Source organism: Moschus berezovskii, chromosome 28, assembly GCF_049115385.1.
Source record: "Moschus berezovskii isolate FMDL1 chromosome 28, NW_MosBer_1.0, whole genome shotgun sequence".
Taxonomy (NCBI): Eukaryota; Metazoa; Chordata; class Mammalia; order Artiodactyla; family Moschidae; genus Moschus; species Moschus berezovskii.
Genome location: NC_142487.1, coordinates 23,197,868 through 23,216,066, shown reverse-complemented (window position 1 = coordinate 23,216,066; position 18,199 = coordinate 23,197,868). Strand labels below are relative to the sequence as shown.

The window sequence follows — 18,199 nt, the reverse complement described above, 5'->3', positions numbered from 1 at the left end:
CCCATCTGTGAGCTATTAAAGTTTGCAAGACCACTTCCCACCTCTGTGAAAGATGCCCCTTTTGGACTCGATGGTATTTTTTGCACATTTGAGAAAATGTTTGCTTTCCTCTGTTATGACACAGATCTGGCAAGATAATTGAAACTGAAATCTAGCACTCTCTGACTGTCATGTATAATTGATATTTCATGAGGAGATTACAGTTCAGACACCAAAACTGTTTTCTCTGTCAATGGGTGTCTAATTACAGTAAAAAGCCCATCAACATTTTTTTTTTTTTTTAATGATTATGGCAGAACAAGAGAAAGTTAAAAGAGAGAAAAGTAAAAGTTACCAGGACTTTTTTTCTGGGCCGATTCTCTTGTTGTTATTTTCCTTCTTTCTAAAAAACACCTCTGTCAGAAGGAAATTTTTGAACATGACTTTCATTTTGAGATACCAAAATGTTTCTAACAGCATTTCTGGTTTTGTGTCATTATCTCCAGATCTAAAAACTGATGACAAGTTTCCTGAAGTTCCCACCCTACACTCTTTTAGAAGGATTATGGTAGAGGAGAAGGAACTGAGGTCTGAAAGCCTGTTTTGAAGCAGTTATCTCTGGAGATAACATTAACAAGGATTGAATAACTGCCAAATGAAATTTAATACATTTTCCCATCTATGCACTAGGCCTCTTAAATACAACAGAATAATTACTTTCACAATACTCCCTGGAAACAAAGAGAGCAGAAACACTGAATGCCTTTTTTGTTTGTGATGTCTGTTGTGAGCGCAAGGATCAGGAGAAGGATATTTACCAGGGCACTCTCCACACATCCCCACATAAAAACAGCGTTGCCAGCAGCCACCTCATTTGAAGTTGCATATCTTTTAAATCTGTTTATGTTGGAGGAGTTGTGGCAGCTATTAAATTTTGTAATTTAGTTAGACATCTTGGCCTTGGCTTGAGTTGGTGGACTATGATGGTTTTCCCCTCTATGATAAAACTAAAGTGATTTTCATATTTGCATCTACACATACACACACACAGAGACACAGAGAGAGAGTTTTAAAATGAAAACTCCAGGAAGTAACCTCATTTGTCCCTATACTGTGCTCCCCTTCTCTGTGTGTGTGCGTGTGTGAGTGTGTATATGTGTGTGTGTGTGTGCGCTAACTTGAAGCAGTTGTGTCTGACTCTTTGCAACCTTATAGACTGTAGCCCACCAGGCTTCTTTCCATGAGCTTCTCCAGGCAAGAATAATGGAGTGGGTTGCCGTTTCCTTCTCTAGGGGATCTTCCTGACCCAGGGATTGAACCCATGTCTCCTGTGTTGGCAGGCAGATTTCTTACCGTTGGACCTTTGGGTATGTCCAACCAAATTGGGGGAGGGGGACATCTGATTCCAGGCTGGCCTGTTCATGGGATGGTCCACATCTGCTTCAGAATGATGAGCTGGGCCCTCAGATGATCTCAGCATTCTGAGCTCAGAAATATTAAAACAGAGAGAGAGTTAGGGGCGGGTTCAGAACCCGGAAGGATGTACTGGGAGCTCCTGTGAAAGAAGAGACCAGGGTGCAGTCCTGAGTGGGCAGAAGCCAGAGAGAGAGGTACCAACAGAGGTGGGTGAGACTGGGATGGCCCCTGGGGGACAAGGGATGGCCTTAGGTCCCAGGAGTTCTCCAGGCCCTAAACTTCCATCACCAAATCTTCCTGTTATGGCTGAGTAATATTCCATTGTGTATATGCACCACAACGTCTTTATCCATTTCCACTCATCTGTCCACGGACATATAGGTTGCTCCCATGTCCTGGCTGTTGTAAATAGTGCTCCAGTGAACACTGGGGTGCGTGTCTTTTAGAAGTCTGATTTTTCTCAGGGTATATGCCCAGTAGTGGGACTGCTGGGTCATATGGTAGTTTTATTCCTAAGGAACAAATTTGAGTCAGTTCTAGTGAAGAGGATGAACCTAGAACTTACTATACAGAGTGAAGTAAATCAGAAAGTGGAAAACAAATATGCTATATTAACAACTACGTGTGGTGAACCTGTTTACAGAGAAGAAATGGAGACGCAGACATCGAGGACAGTCTCATGGACACTGCAGGGGAAGGGAAGGGAGGACAGCTTGAGGAGGGAGCATCCGCTTGCACACACTGCCGTGTGAAGTAGGTAACTAGCGGGAGGATAACACAGGGAGCCCAGCCAGGTGCCATGGCATGACCTAGACAGAGGAAGGCGGCAGGGGAGGCTCAGGAGGGAGAAGATACGTAAATAATTATGACCGATTCGCATCGATGTATGGCTGAGACCACCACACCATCGTGAAACAGTTATCCTCTAATGAATGAAATAAAAAACAAAAAGAAATCTTCCTGTTAAATCTCCTTTTACCTGGGCAAGGTGGAATGAATTTCTCATCCTTCCTGTTAAAATCACCGCGGTAAATTGATCACTCCATGAAAATTCCACCAAGGATCGCTGTAAGCCTCACATGGGCCAGGGCCCTCATCTAAGTTATTCACCACGCATCCCCAGCACCTCGCAGAATGACCAGCATCAGCTAGATTAGGATATATATGCTGAATAAATATACTCTGATCAATTAGCAACTATTGAATAACGTTCATAATTTAGTTCTGTCTTCTACTTTTAGCATTCAGTTCAGTTCAGTCGCTCAGTCGTGTCCGACTCTTTGTGACCCCATGAAGCACAGCACGCCAGGTCTCCCTGTCCATCACCAACTCCCGGAGTTCACTCAGACTCATGTCCATCAAGTTGGTGATGCCATCCAGCCATCTCATTCTCTGTTGTCCCCGTCTTCTCCCGCCCCCAATCCCTCCCAGCATCAGAGTCTTTTCCAGTGAGTCAACTTGTCGCATGAGGTGGCCAAAGTATTGGAGTTTCAGCTTTAGCATAAGTCCTTCCAGTGAACACCCAGGATTGATCTCCTCTAGAATGGACTGATTGGATCTCCTTGCAGTCCAAGGGACTCTCAAGAGTCTTCTCCAACACCACAGTTCAAATGCATCAATTCTTCAGCGATCAGCTTTCTTCACAGTCCAACTCTCACATCCATACATGACCACAGGAAAAACCATAGCCTTGACTAGACGGACCTTGGTTGGCAAAGTAATGTCTCTGCTTTTTAATATGCTATCTAGGTTGGTCATAACTTTCCTTCCAAGGAGTAAGTGTCTTTTAATTTAGCATAGATATATCTAAAACCATATTGTATGTGACTGTAAGAAGACTCTATTGTTAAAGACTGCAAAAAATTTTACAGTCAGTATTGATAAAGCTGTTTTCATTGGCTGCCTTTTAACTTCATTGCTTATCTAGATGAAAAGGTTCTCAAAATAGGACTTTAATGAAATATGGATTTTCTGGGTGCCATCCTTAGAATTGATTTGTAGGTTAAAGGAATCTGTTTTTTTTCTAGTTACATTATTATATGTTTGTAAGTGGGCACATCCTGACTCTCATATATACAGATGGCAGTATTGGTTTCTCCATCTGTTTCTGACTTATTCTATTGATGGGTTTGTGCTGGCCATTCACTGTGGTTTTTTTCCTTGTCTCTTATGTGACCAGCAATAATGTTTCTGAGGGAGAAGTAAATAGGGTTAGGAAATGCTGTCTGTGGCCAAGGAAGCAAGCCGAGCAAAGCTAATTCTTCAAATTGGAGTATTATTCCATAGACACGGGCACTGGAGTGGACCCTGGAGAGTCAAGCTGACTCGATGGATCTGTGGGTCTAGACCTGTCATTGTCGACCCACTTGTTCCTGAGTATGCGTAGTTTACAAGAGGGGCCTTCTGATATCACAGATAATGTTTTGAACTTCCTTTATGGAAAACAGTGTATTATGTCAGGGGCTCTAAAGGTGATCTTCAGAAAATTAAAGTTAGGTAACATGCGTGGATAAAAGCCAGAATCTAGTCAGAACAACCACCTTCTCAAACATATTTGTAGATCATTTAAGATTTCGCTGTCATTCTGCAGGAGAAAGATTTAAAACCAAATGGACATGAACAGCACAGAGATGTAGTGCAAAGAGGGTCGTAAGAGAAAGGAGCTTGACTCCCCAGGTTTCCTCAACGGTGTAGGCGCTCATTTACATGTAGCAGGCAAGCATTCTCAGCTGAAGCACCTAGCAGTGTCAGTAATTATTGTGTATCTCTGTGTACCAACTGTCCGGCATACTACTTACTACCCCTTGCAATAGACCTGAGATTTACTCACTGTCACTTCCAATGTTATTTTCGCCATTTGGGGTTTGAGTAACTTACCCAAGATCATATAACAAGTAAAGAAACCAGTTACAGTTAGAATCTGCATATTTTTAACTCTCACATTGTGTTAATTTTCACTTAGTTATGCTGTCTGTCATATTAATTGAGGCAGAGAAAATGGAAAGGTCACTGGGTGTGGGTTCTTTTAAAAACTAAACGTGACCGAGAAGGGAAGAAAATTTCAGGATTAATAACCGAATATGTTATTGTAAAGCAATGTCTTAACCTTGAATTGCATCTCAGTTGCCCACAAAGAAGGCTTGAGTGTTTTAACAGAATGATTCTAAAATAGGAGGGTATGGGAATCTCCGCCATGCTCAGACTGGTGGTTACCTTCAGTGATTCCAACTTAGACTCATCCTTTGTGGAAAGAAATGTAATCCAGTAACTATGAATCAGCAGTTGGATAATTATTTAGGTTACACTGATTAATGGTCTTAAAGAGCTGCCATTTGATCAGGGCCTGTAAAATTCATGCTTGCAAGTTGACATCTTAGAATGAAAGGATAGTCATTGATTGAATCAGTCTTCTAATTGCACAAATATAAAAGTGGAAAAAAAGCTATCACTCTTTGGTATGAAAGGGAACTGAAAACATACACAAAGAGTGAGAAACGGTCGCAGGGAACTGGGTGGGCATGGTCTGCCTGCAGGAGGTCGGGCTTCAGTTACAGATGCGTGGCAGGAGTGTTAAATATGTGAAAAGGGCTGACGCTTACTCCATGGGACTCTGGAAGTTAAATCCAGGACCAGTGGATGCAGTGTCCAAGGAGGCCAACTTGTGGTGGAGGTGGAGAAGCTGTTTTGGAAGATAATCAGGTTCTTAATGTACTTGAAGCACCCACATATCACTAGGAACTGACCAGCTTCCAGACTGTTCTGGGGAGGCGCACAGGCCCTCAGAGGACAGACAGCACCAGACTCCCCAGATCTCTCAGCTGCAACGTTCATCTAAACTTCCCAGTGCGCCTGAGTCCTTAAATCCTTTGCTCTTCTTGCTGTATTTTATCTTTAAAAAAAAAAATCATTTTAAAATTACTTTTAAAAAATTATAAAAAACGTGGAGTTGGCTTACAGTGTTGTGTTAATTTCTGCTGTCCACTGTATACATAGGTATATACATTCTTTTTCATATTCTTTTCCATTATGCTTTATCACAGAGCATTTAATGTATTTCCCTGTGCTATACAATAGGACCTTGTTGTTTATCCATTCTCTGTATAATAGTTTTATTCTTGCTTCATTTTGAATCTCAGCAGTTAGTATGATTTATATGGTCCTCCCCCTTCCCCCGTATTATTATCTTCTGCATTGTTTTGGAGTCTGTAAAGGTGACACTTCATACTAGGCTGTCTTGAGATAGCACACGCTTCATTTGGTTCTGTGCATTTTATTGCTGCAGTTCAGATTCTTATTGTTGTTGCACTTTGCGGAAATATTCTTTTAAAACACTGGGTAGCAAAAGAGTGAAGATTTTGCTTTGTGGTTTTCTATTTCGGATTGGGAAAAAACGTACACTTTTTGATTCATAGGAGCATAAATTCACGGAGAGATACTTTAGTGTTAGACCCACTGTCCTGCGTCCGTGTTCACCTAACAACACGCTAACAAATAACTACTTGGAAATGCCAGTGAAACTGTACTCACGTTCCTCTTGGTTTCCAAATGCTCAGTGGTCTTACTTGAAGGCGTTCACTCTAAAAGTCAGCTATTGCTGTCTCAGTGCCATAGGTTCAACATCTCTGGACCCCAGAGTAGGTAGTAGTAGTTAATAAAAAACTCAGCAGTATTTTTTTTTTTCAGACCAAGTCATCATGCTGTACTCTATAATTTTATTCTTGGAGACATCAAGAGTATTTACAATATGGTGTCTATCTAGGATCAGAATATTAAAAAAAATAAAATAAAATTGAAAAATGTCCAAACATATTTGCATGGCAATGATGGCATTACTGGTGTGTTTAATAAAACCTTTATTGGTACATTTTCCGGTATGGTGGCATTGGCAGAAACGGTCCCCCTTTGGATTTGGAACTCAGCAGCTGATGAAATACAGTAAACATTAATTTGGAATGGGCTGCCAGTTTTGGAAAGCCAGGTGACATTTTATTATATTTGTACCGAGCAGGGGCTACGTCCCATACTGTTGTAGCTTCCGCTGTCAGAGGCTTAGCTGGCATTATGGAAAAAAAAAAAAAAAAAAACATGGCAGGTCTGAGAATCTTATCCCCTGAAATGAAAGTCGAATGCCAAATTGAAATTCCTGTAGGATTTCCGATAGCAATGGGGGAATTGAGAAGCCCACAATTAAGCATATGGGCATTAAGATAATTGTCAGATCTGTTGGCGGACATGATAGAAGGCAGATGGGTACGAATCAGTACGCTCCACCGCAGCACCCTGGGAGACAATTTGACGTTTTACCTGCCTGAGCTCCTCTGCCATATTTGTCACTGGATGTACAGCACGGCATCTTACTGAGCGTTAAGTGTTTTTTTTCGCCGAGGACTGTAGCTGCATGTGTGGTCCTTCAGCGCCCTCTAGTGAAAGGCGCCGGGGAGTCTTGTTTTCACAGGCTGGTCTTCCTCCCTTGGGTCCTTGGGGCCGCACCTCTGATGCCCGCTCACCTCCACGGTCCCTCTCGTTCTCTCAGGTCGGGGCCCATCGTGAAGACGGCGTGGCCCTGCGAGGCAGCCACTCCCTCGTCCCGAACCAGGTGCCAGTGCCACAGCTGCCCGTCCAGTCGGCCACTTCCCCTGATCTGAACCCACCCCAGGACCCTTACAGAGGTAGGTCCGCCTCCGGGGGCACGTCTCATCTCCCTGAAACAGCAGAGCCCGTGTGCCTGCGGTGCCTCCTTGGCATTCATCCCTCGGGAAGCACTAGCCCGTAACCACGAAGCCGTTTCGGTACCAAGATGGTAAGTAAATAGGAAAGGCTTTCGAACGTCGACGGCTAATTGTGTTTCTTCGGTAACTGTTTTCCTCCAGCATCCTCTGAAACCCTGCTCCTGTTTGCAGCAGGGGATGAGACCAGATACTGATGAGAGGAAATGTGATTTTAGCTATTTCCACATTGCACTCATCCAGATCCTTTAATGTGGTTAGTCGTAGCCTGACAGTGATGTTTCCAAATGAAGAGGAAGGAAGGAAATGGGTTTTTGTTGCTTAAGATGGAAGGAAATGTAGGTACATTTTCAAAAATGGGACTTGGTCGGATGAGTCATCCGGCCCCATCCTGACTGCACCATACCCCTGAGTCCTTTCGACTTTCCAAGACCCCTGGTGGCTGGGCCACAGGAGCAAGACCTGGGTCCCAGGTCCCTCTGCAACTGGCTGGCCCAGTGACCAAGAGATGCTTCTGTAACACCTCGTTGCCCTCACATTGAGAAGAAAACGTGCCAACGGTGCCACAGTAATGAATATGTGTAAGCATTTGTCCAAGTATTAAGCATTGTAAGAATCTGAGTATTAACTATATGTGGGTATGCCTGCCCATTTTTATCTGAATAGTCAGACTTTGATGGCCCTTTCTTTTGAAGAGCCTTTGGGTTTTCTTTGTCTTAGGTCAACCCTTCTTATTGTGTGCAAGCATGACCTGAGGATGTTATTAAAATGCTGATTCTGATTCAGTTAGTCTGGGTTCTGCATTTCTAACGGGCTTCCAGGGGATAAGCATACTCCTGGTCCCCTGATCAGCTTTTGGAGGGACAAGATTCTGAACCCCATAGATTACAGATGGAAGGAAATACTGAATAGACACACTTCTACCTTAGAAATAACTGATTGCATTTGGGGCATGTTTTAAAATATATTGTGATCTTGGAAAGTTGAGCAGTGGAAGAGCTAGAAATGTCTTCGTTGAGCTGCTTTCCACATGTACCATTTTTAAACACTGATTACTCCTCGAGGATAAGAGAAGCCTAATTTCAGAATATCATTAGGGTATCTATTGAAGTCTTGACTGTACATATTTAGCGTACTCCGTGGAAATTATATTTTAAGGACATTTTTCTATTAAATCATTGCATATGGAAGAAACTCAATATAATAGCTGATATTTACTTGGGTTCTTAATCAGAACATTGAGGTGTGTGATTTTCATGATTATGATTTTCATTGCAATTAAGTTGATGTTTTGTAGACAGTGAAATTACCATCTACTCCAAAAGATTGCAAAATAGAATTTAACCTCAGAGCCAATGCAGGGATAACTTGTTTCTGCAGGTGCATTTTTGAAACTTCACCAAAGATGATGAGAAAAGTGACAGATAACACAGTTGGGCTGTCTGAAACGAATAGCCAGCAGCCCTCCAGCCTGGGGTGTGTGTGTCTGTGCCTCGAGGCTTTGGTGGGTGTGTCACCTGGTCTCTTTTTTTTTTTGGTCTGCAGGCATGCCACCAGGCTTGCAGGGCCAGAGTGTCTCCTCCGGCAGCTCTGAGATCAAATCCGACGACGAGGGTGACGAGAACCTGCAAGACACGAAATCTTCCGAGGACAAGAAATTAGATGAGGACAAGAAGGATATCAAATCCATTACTAGGTCAAGATCTAGGTAACAGTGTGCAGTGCTGTCGCTTCATTCAGTTCCTTCATTGGACTTTGATGAAGTGAACAGAACAGGGAGAAACTATTCAGTTTTTTCCTGGGAGGTAAATCTGCAGCTAAAAACGAAAATGGAAAGGCTTGCTCTAGAGGCACGAACGTATCGGTTGAGATACCTGCACTCTAGGAAAGCCGAAACTGCCTTTGCGTTTATGAATTTGGACCCAGTGCTGATAATGACACGCGGCAAAAACAATTTACCACCAATTCAAATGCAAGCAGTCGATTTGTAAGACTGCCTATTCTACGAATTTGGTCGGACATGTTCTTCCGAAAATACTTCTAAAAAGAGATCCTATTGCTATTGAAAGCTCAATTGACGTATGTGCAGTTGTAACTTTTTTCTTCCCTTGAAAGTGAGAAAGTACCGATTTCCCAGCCTGAGTCTACACATGTTGATATATATGTATAAGAGCAGTACCTATGTTGCTAATTTTTTTTTTCTTGGCTAGTCCTTTCTACAGAAAATGCAGTTGCAGGAAAATAGCTTCTGGTCAGTTTTCTCAGGTCCCCAGTATCTTTAAATTAGAATCTGTCTCCTTGAACTGTAGTCTGACAAGCAGATGGACTTTTTTGAACATCGTGATACCCACGTTCTTTGCCTCAGGGCTCTTGAATAGTTTTTATTTGGAAATTTAATGAGTTGTACTACAACAGTACCTCCCTTTATAAAAAATATTTGCTTGGCTGCCCTGGGTCTTAGTGTGGGCCTGTGGGATCTAGTTCCCTGACCGGGGGTCAGATTCAGGCCCCCTGTGTTGGGAGCACAGAGTCTTAGCCACTGGACCACCAGAGAAGTCTGATACTTCCTTTTTAGAGGCTGTCGTTCACAAGGTTATGCCTAGGGTCCTTTAGGAATTAAGGACGTGCCATCTTTTCATATTGCCTTTGTAGTTATGAGATACGTTTTACTACTAAGTTCTACCACAGTTTTGAAAATTCTGGAAGCTTCGAGCTTACACCTTTCCAACATCCTTAGCAATTTCTCTGTTAATTCAGTCAACTCTTGGCAACTTAACTAGTGGCCATAACGCATGCATTATCAACTGATGCTTTGAAGTCTCAGTGCAGCATTTAAACTTGCTGTTAAGAACCTTCTTGTTTTAAAGGTCACTCTCTTGACATTCACCTAGGCCTCCAAAACTGTTGTCTGGCAAGGCTTTCCAAATCTAGGCAGTTTTGTTTGCATAAACAACTTATAAATGGATAACCCATTTGAATACACTTGGAAAACAATTTCCCATTTTCAGCCCCACTTTGAAAAAACTGTGGCACGCGTTTGCTCTGTAAAAACATTACCCAAATTTTTACCTTCAGGACAGGACCAGCAGAAACTCAACTCTGTTCTCATTTTGCTTGTTACATCCTATTTTTGTGGTGGGCTGTGGGCATGAATTCATAGTCACCCTGAATTCCTTGGCATTGGCCAAGGTCGTGGATGAGAGAGAGACGGGCCAGCAGAGGAAGTGAGGAAGAGAAGCAGATGCAGAGAGAGAGACAGCCTTCCTCTGGGCTCAGTTCGGTTGTGCATTCACCAGCGCACATCCAAGGCAGACAGTCCCATCTGGAAGGGAGTTTAACCTGCGGGAAGACGAGCCGAGCCTTAAAGCATCTTTCTTTGGCGTCTGCCTCCCTTGCAAGTGCTCTTGGCTGACTTACGTATGTCATCTTTATGGGCAGCGTGTGCTGCAGCCGGGAATTCACTCCATTTCTGCCTGACTGGGTCTTCTTTTTCATGGTACATCCTTACCGCAGTGTGGAAGTTACACAGAGACTCTTCACAGTGGAAGATTTGGAGCCATTCATTTTTTAATTTTTTTTTAACTTTAAAAAAAAAAAATGTTTTGGCCCCTCTGAGCAGCACATGGGATCTTAGTTTCCTGAGCAGGGATCGAACCCACGGTCCTCGGCAGTGGAAGCGCAGAGTCTGGACCATCGGACTGCCAGGGAGGTCCTGGACCCGTAGATTTTAAGCCAGTACTCCTTAAGTGTACACTGACGTGAGCACATTGAAGATGGCTTCCCACATGTCCCTCCAGCTCTGAAACGTTATGATTTGCATCTTTATTCTGTGAGCCTTTCAGATTCATGGAATTTTAAGGTTGAGGCTCACCTTGTTGGTCCTTGGGGTCAGTGCTCAGATCTCTAGGTTGACATCCTTACAGATGGTCACTGCCGTTTTACTCCTTATAATGGAGACTGTTGCTTTTGAGGGAAATATATGTCATTTTTATTGTCTCTCTTACTCAAAAAAGGTTCTTGTTCATGTTAATTCAGACTGTTCCACTTGGAGTTCCTTGCTCTGTTCTTTCGAAGGCATCTCCCACGCCTCTCTTTTTTACGTGATTGCCCAGAAACAGAAACCTTGATGCCATGAAATCCTCCTGATATGACAGGCTTTCCAGGTCGCTCATCATCCTATCTGCCTCCCATTGAAAAGTTTCTAATTTATCAGAATCTCACCCAGAAGTCGAAGTCACCTTGTCTTTCTAGACTGCTGGCTCCAACCAAGCCTTTGATGGGAATCATTTCTGTTCTCACAATCAGAGATCAGCTTTTTGGCTTCATTTTTGTCTCACGATGAGGTCATGGTCATTGATAACCCCTAAGTTTGAGTTGGGTTGGCTTGGGTTTGCCTGAAACTCAGGTTTCCCAACCTGTCTGGTGACCGTAAACATCCATAAGGTTAAAGGTTATGGAGATGATGTTTTTCTAACCTTGCTATTTAATACATGGACAAAGTGAGACTCGGATACAGTAAGTGGCCTGGCCAAGCCTTCCAAGCTTGGTCAGCTTGGAACAGGCCCTGGTGTTCACTCCCATTGTCTTGAATGTAGAACCTTCTGAATCCTGTTTGAGCTGCATCGTGTTAATTTTGAAGTATCCACATCATTTTTCAATCCCTTGTTTCTGTCAGGTTTCACATGTCACAGTATGAAAGTTAAGAGAAAAAAAAAAAACAGCTTCAGTCTACAGCACTTTCTGGATTGTGGTCCTGGAGTGTAGCTTGAGCCGGAGTTGACCGTGCACTGCTTTGCCGCACGTGGCTTTATGGACGAGAGCCTTGTTTTCCCTTTTTTGCTCCCTTCTAACCATACGGTGCACTTGGGACCCCAGTTTGACCCTCTCCTGTTGGGTTTGGGTTTTATGTCTGGGAGACTCTGAATGTCTCACGGAGGGACTGTCATAACCAAAGCAATGCACGGAGGGAATTTAGCAACCGCCCCTTTCCGCCCCCCCGCCATTAGAAAATGCCGCGTCTTGCCCTGTGTCCGCAGCAATAACGACGACGAGGACCTGACGCCCGAGCAGAAGGCGGAGCGGGAGAAGGAGCGGCGGATGGCCAACAACGCCCGCGAGCGCCTGCGCGTGCGCGACATCAACGAGGCCTTCAAGGAGCTGGGCCGCATGGTGCAGCTGCACCTCAAGAGCGACAAGCCGCAGACCAAGCTCCTGATCCTCCACCAGGCCGTGGCCGTCATCCTCAGCCTGGAGCAGCAAGTCCGAGGTCAGGGCGGGCGGGCGGCCGGCTCCCCTAGCATCCCGGGGCCATTGCCGCGGTTCAGCCACACGGGAGCCTGCAAGGCAGCCCCGCTGTCCCCTGTCATGAAGCCGCAGGAACCTTCTTACAGCTGAGCCGGGCGTTTCCCTGCGTCCACTCCGACATCCCGGCTCCGCAGCTTTGCTTGGGGCTTCCCAGGGGGCCCAGGGGCCGCGGGCTGCATCCCCGGGTCGGGACGATCCCCTGGAGGAGGCCGTGCGGCCCACGCCGGCCTTCCTGTCCGGAGCACCCCCTGGACAGCGGAGCCTGGCGGGCTGCAGTCCACGGGGTCGGAAAAGAGTGGAACCTGACCTGGCGACTAAACAGCAAATACCTGCTTCCCCAACTTTGTTAGACCGGGAAGCGCCCGCAGTTTGCCCAGGCAGGTGGATGGGCGCTCGGCCGCCGCAGCGCCTTCTCCCGCCCGGGCCTCCCGTTTAGTTTAGAGCCGGCGGGGAGGGTCAGCAGGCCCCGGGGGCGGCCGCACCTGTCGTGACTCCCGCCTGCTCTCCTCCACAGAAAGGAACCTGAACCCGAAGGCCGCGTGTCTGAAGAGGAGGGAAGAAGAGAAGGTGTCCTCAGAGCCGCCCCCGCTGTCCTTGGCGGGCCCCCACCCCGGCATGGGGGACGCGTCCAACCACATGGGACAGATGTGAAAGGGCAAGTGAGCTCCCCGCGCTTCCGGAGGCGCCTCGGCCCGAGACCCAAACGCGCGCAGTTTCTCCCTGCCTGGGGTGCGGGGCGCGGGTTTAAAAAGGAAAGCTTCCCTTCTGCGTTGCAAACATACTAATTCAGCTTTCTCTCTCCTCTCAGGTCCAAGTTGCCACATTGCTTCATTAATCCGAGAGACCACTTCCTTAACAGCTGTATTATCTTAAACCCACATGAACACTTCTCCTTAACCCCTTTTTTTGTAATATAAGACAAGTCTGAGTAGTTATGAATCGCAGACGCAAGAGGTTTCAGCATTCCCAATGATCAAAAAACCGAAAAACAAACAAACAAAGAAGGAAAAAAAACCGTGCAACTTAGGGGTTGACTCTCTGACATATCATTCGGAATGTTGCAGTGCGTGCGGCTGAGACGCGGCCCAGAGACTGAACGGCAATCTTCCACACTGTGGAACAATGCATTTGTGCCTAAACTTCTTTTGGAGAAAAAAAAAAAAAGTATATAATTAATTTGTAAGTCTGAAAAAAAAATATTTAATTTAAAAAAAAATTGTAAACTTGCAATAATGAAAAAGTGTACTTCTGAAGAAAACGACATGACCGTTTTGTTGGTATTCAAGTCAGCTAGTGTTTATAATGACCGGATATCGAATAAGGGAAGCCCGGCTGCCCTCGTAACAAAACCAGCAAATATCCTGATGACAGCGAAGTGATAACATTAGCCATTCCTTAGGGTAGGAGGAACAGATGGATCTTATAGACCTATGACAAATATATATATAAATATATATATAAATATATATTAAAAATTTAGTGACTATGGTAAGCTTTTGTTCGTTTCAGACTTTTTTCTCCTGTAAAAAAATAGTAACTGATTAACTTTTTTAAAAGAAAGATTTTACTGTAAATACGGAGGTTTTTTTTTTTGTTTCTTTTGTTTTTGGTTTTGTTTTTTTTTTTTTTTTTTGGGTCTGATTTCTGTCCCTCTCCCTGGTTTGTTCTCGTAACCTGTAGCGCCAACTCTGTTTCCGGAGTGGGTAGCACAGGATGAAATGCTGACCCTGATGTTGCTTTTCATTCATAAATAAGTAGAAAATTGTTTCTTCAGTCTTTTGGGAACACAGGACTTAAAAGTCACATCATGTGTAGATATTAACAAGCAGCATTACCAAGACATGGCAAAGAGTTTGTCTGAATTGTAATGTTGCGTTTGTGACCCTCTTCTGGGATTTTCAGAGGTACAAGGTTAGAATGCTACAATGTTACCACTGTGCCTTCCAATGTTTATATCATCGGAAACATAACATAATCAAAGTGGCTGTGATTTAACAAAATGATTAAAGTGTTACCTACATGTGTAGCCGAAGTAGTGTGCAGTGAGGTGTTTCTGAATACATGGTCAGATTTTTGGAAAAAAACAAAAACAAAAAAAAACAAGTAAAGTTCAACAACCATCCAACGAGAAAATTGCAAGTAGTGTGACAGAGCTGATTGATTTTGTTGCTTTCTTGATTTTCTTTTTTTCAAAATGGGTTTACTAAGATGTAGAATGACTTAACTGCCTCCTCCTTTGTCTGAAAAAAAAAAAAATGCCAATATTCAATCATCATGCAGCATTATATCAAGCCTTATAAGTCCTAAAGCATTAAGTTGCACTTTCTTGAGGAGGGGTAGTGCAGTATTTCTCTGGCCAGTATGAATGAAGTTTATACTTAACATATTTGATAGAAACATAGATCAAGCTATGGCACAGCAACTCATCAGATAGCTAGCTTTGACGTCTGGGCACAATTGAACCAACTTCCATTGTGAATCTTTATAATGATTGACTTTGGTGTATAGTGCAGTAAAGAAATAGTGCTCCTAGTTAAGTATTTGTCAGCATCCTTTTGTCTCTAACTCGTTTCTATTTTTACAGCCACACAATCTTGGCATGTATTAAGAAAAAAAAAAAATCCCTTGTTCAAGTAGTTTTTCCACCTATCAGCACTGAGTAAATGCCATAAACCCATTGAAATGGTCTAAATGTTCCATCTGTTCTCCTGTTTTGCCAGTTATATAGTAATGAAATACATTTGTAAATTTTATGCAACAAATGGCAAACGTATCATTATTTTGAAATTGTGTATGTAAAAGTTATATTTTTACATGTAGACTCTTGTTATTATGTGTTTTAATACATTGTATTGGTTTTTGTTTCTTTTTTTTTTTGAAACGGTGTGGTTTAAAAACCGTCTCATTGAAATAGTGAGCTACAAGAATCTGAATTTTATGTTCATTTCTGAAAATGTAAGAACAAATAAGATAGTTACCACGTGGTCATCTTTTACAAATCCATAAACATTTTGATTAGCTGTGTGTGTGTTGAAAACTGTAAATATGGTCAGTAGCGATAAAACGGAAATACTTTGATTTGTTGATAAGTTCCTAAAATGTGGAGGTGGATTAAGACCTTAGAATAGCAGGAATCAGACTTCATGAAACGTTATTTTGAGGCTTCCCTATGAAAATGGATGAACAAAGGGGCTCAGAGAACCTCCTGAATAATGGAAACTGTGTACTTGTACTCTCAGTATGTTGAAGATTTCCTTGTAGTGGTACATTCTGCACTCATTTTGTATACTCTTATCAAGGCGGGTATCCCTAGGAACAATATTATATAGGAAGCAGGTATCTTCTGATCACATTCAGGATAAGTGTATAGAGGAAAATACGGTGTTTACTCTTTAGGGAACTGGAAACACTCCATTGATGTACATTTTAAGATTGGCACTTTTTGATACATGTTATCATCAAGGTGCTTTCATAGAGCTGATTTAAAGATTTTCAAATCTGTAAACAAAGCAAAAAAAAAATTAAATTGTAGTTCTTGGGTTATTTTTTAAATTGGTGCTTTATATTTTGTTCTCACTCAAACCGAGTAAAAGCTGCAATTTACTGTTCACCAGCTTTGACCCATTCATTAATCAGTCATGTAATACCTCTATTGTGGAATTCCCTTTGGAAATAAGTGGAAAGCTTTTCTAATGGCCATCAATGCTGCTCACTACTTTTTGCTTGGTGGAGAAACATCCGCGGCCATCCGTATACATTGGGTTGTATCCCCATTAAAAAGAAAAGAAAAAAAAGATGAAAGGGAATGTGGCCTTTTTAGTGTGTTTTTTTTCTCTTCTTGTTTTGTGATTATCAAACCCAGGTAAGATATTGGTATTCTGCGCTGGATTTTCGGATGAAATTTAGCAGAAGACAGTTCGGATTAAAGTACTATACAGGCATTTCCTAAGGGTCCATACTACACTATGTATATGATGAAACTTAGGCTGGGGATCTGTTGAAGAGAGTTGGACTTTAAAAGCAACTTGGAACGGTTGATCCACCTCCACATTCAAGTAATTTATGAGTATGCAGACTAGGGACCTGTGCATCTATACATTTTTCCCATTTGTCTTGTGTAGCTGCAAGGAACACTAATGTTCATACAACTGTCAGTCCACCCAGTAACGCAACTGGTTCTGATTCAGTCTTCCGATTCCTTTTTTGTCTTTTGCTTTTTTTTTCTATTTCTTGATTTTTTTTTTTTTTTTAATTTGTGATCTTTATTTTGATGAGGGATTGCGGGGGTGGGGGTGGGGAGGGTGTTGAACCAAGACTTGGGGTTAAGAGGATTTTCGTCTTGGATCCAACAGGCAGAATATGATCTGTGTCCAAAAGTGAACTTGAGTCAGGAATGAAACAATTTCAGCATAAACAAGCACAAAAATTTAGTCTGCTGGCTGACTGGAAACAAAAAAATGTCAAGATGGAATATGAGGAATTCCAACACAATGGGGCACCAAGGCCTCTAGGCCTCTCTCTTTATTTTGCTTTCGTTCTGTTTGTTTTTCTTTAGAGACATGCTCTTTCTCATGGGACTTGAAGTGGACTCATCTTTGTGCAGTGCTGGTTTTGCCATACTCATTTCAAGTATTATAGACATATGTAATGGTGAAAATATATGAACTGTGGCCTTTTTCATTCTTGTTACTTGTGATGCAATTAAGTGAAGATAAGAAAAAAAAAAAAAGCAGAGACTTACCATGTATCAGTGCCTGGCTTTTTGTTATAAAGCTTTGTTCGTCTAGTGCTCTTTTTGCTATAAAATAGACCGTAGTACACCCTAGTAGGAGAAAAAACTAAATTTAAAAATAAAAAATATATTTGGCTTATTTTTCGCAGGAGCAATCCTTTTATACCATGAATATTACAAAAAAAAATTGTCAGATTCTGAATATTTCTTCTTTGTAGATTTTTGGAATCATTATGAGTAAAAGTTTGTTACTTTATTTTACTATTTAAAAGATGTTATTTTACCATGTGTTACTGAGATGAAACTGTATGGTAGCTTTTTTTGTTTGTTTTTTTTGTTTTTTTTTTAGTTGTAGGTCGCAGCGGGGAAAATTTTTGCGACTGTACACATAGCTGCAGCATTAAAAACGAAAAAAAAAATTGTTAAAAAAAGAAAAAAAGGGAAAACACTTCAAAAAAAAAAAAAGATAAACAGTTACACCTTGTTTTCAATGTGTGGCTGAGTGCCTCGATTTTTTCATGTTTTTGGTGTATTTCTGATTTGTAGAAGTGTCCAAACAGGTTGTGTGCTGGAGTTCCTTCAAGACAAAAACAAACCCAGCTTGGTCTAGGCCATTACCTGTTTCCCATCTGTAGTTATTCGATGAAGTCATGTACATGACCGTTCTGTAGCAATAAATGTGCCATTTTTATAAACTGTTTCTGATACTTGTTTCATTTCATTTTGCATTGTCCATAGAGCTCTGATTCTCTGCTGTAAGTAAAACCGCATCTAGATTTCATTTTCCAAGTGTTGGAGGTATTAACAGCTTAACAAACAAAACATACCAAAAAAAAGAAAATCATAAAAACAAATTGAAAAGCAAAGCACATGATTGACCAAGGAAGAGATGCCCTTAATGAAAGTGGAACCAGATGCATGCAAAACAAAAAGAAAATTGTCTAGAGGATTAACTAATTGAAGGAATCTAATTAACATACATGTTATCACGGAAGCTATGCATTTGAAGAGCTTTGAACTGCGCCATTGCTGCCAGTGTTTT

General features: G+C 42.3%; 1 protein-coding gene across 22 annotated transcripts in view; it reads left to right on the top strand.

Annotated features, from left to right (window-relative positions):
• TCF4 (transcription factor 4) overlaps window positions 1–17,862 on the top strand; it is a 385,990-nt gene extending 368,128 nt beyond the window's left edge. For 16 of the 22 annotated variants that reach the window (XM_055417410.2, XM_055417421.2, XM_055417404.2 and 13 more), the window contains 5 exons: window positions 6,929–7,064; window positions 8,667–8,829; window positions 12,158–12,387; window positions 12,940–13,080; window positions 13,234–17,862. In XM_055417410.2, coding sequence (XP_055273385.1) covers window positions 6,929–7,064; window positions 8,667–8,829; window positions 12,158–12,387; window positions 12,940–13,076 — 666 coding nt within the window. In that variant the 3' untranslated portion in view covers window positions 13,077–13,080; window positions 13,234–17,862. The remainder of the gene's footprint in view (window positions 1–6,928; window positions 7,065–8,666; window positions 8,830–12,157; window positions 12,388–12,939; window positions 13,081–13,233) is intronic. The other 6 variants (XM_055417409.2, XM_055417408.2, XM_055417407.2 and 3 more) reach the window with 1 other exon arrangement.
• The last annotated feature ends 337 nt before the right edge of the window (window positions 17,863–18,199 follow it).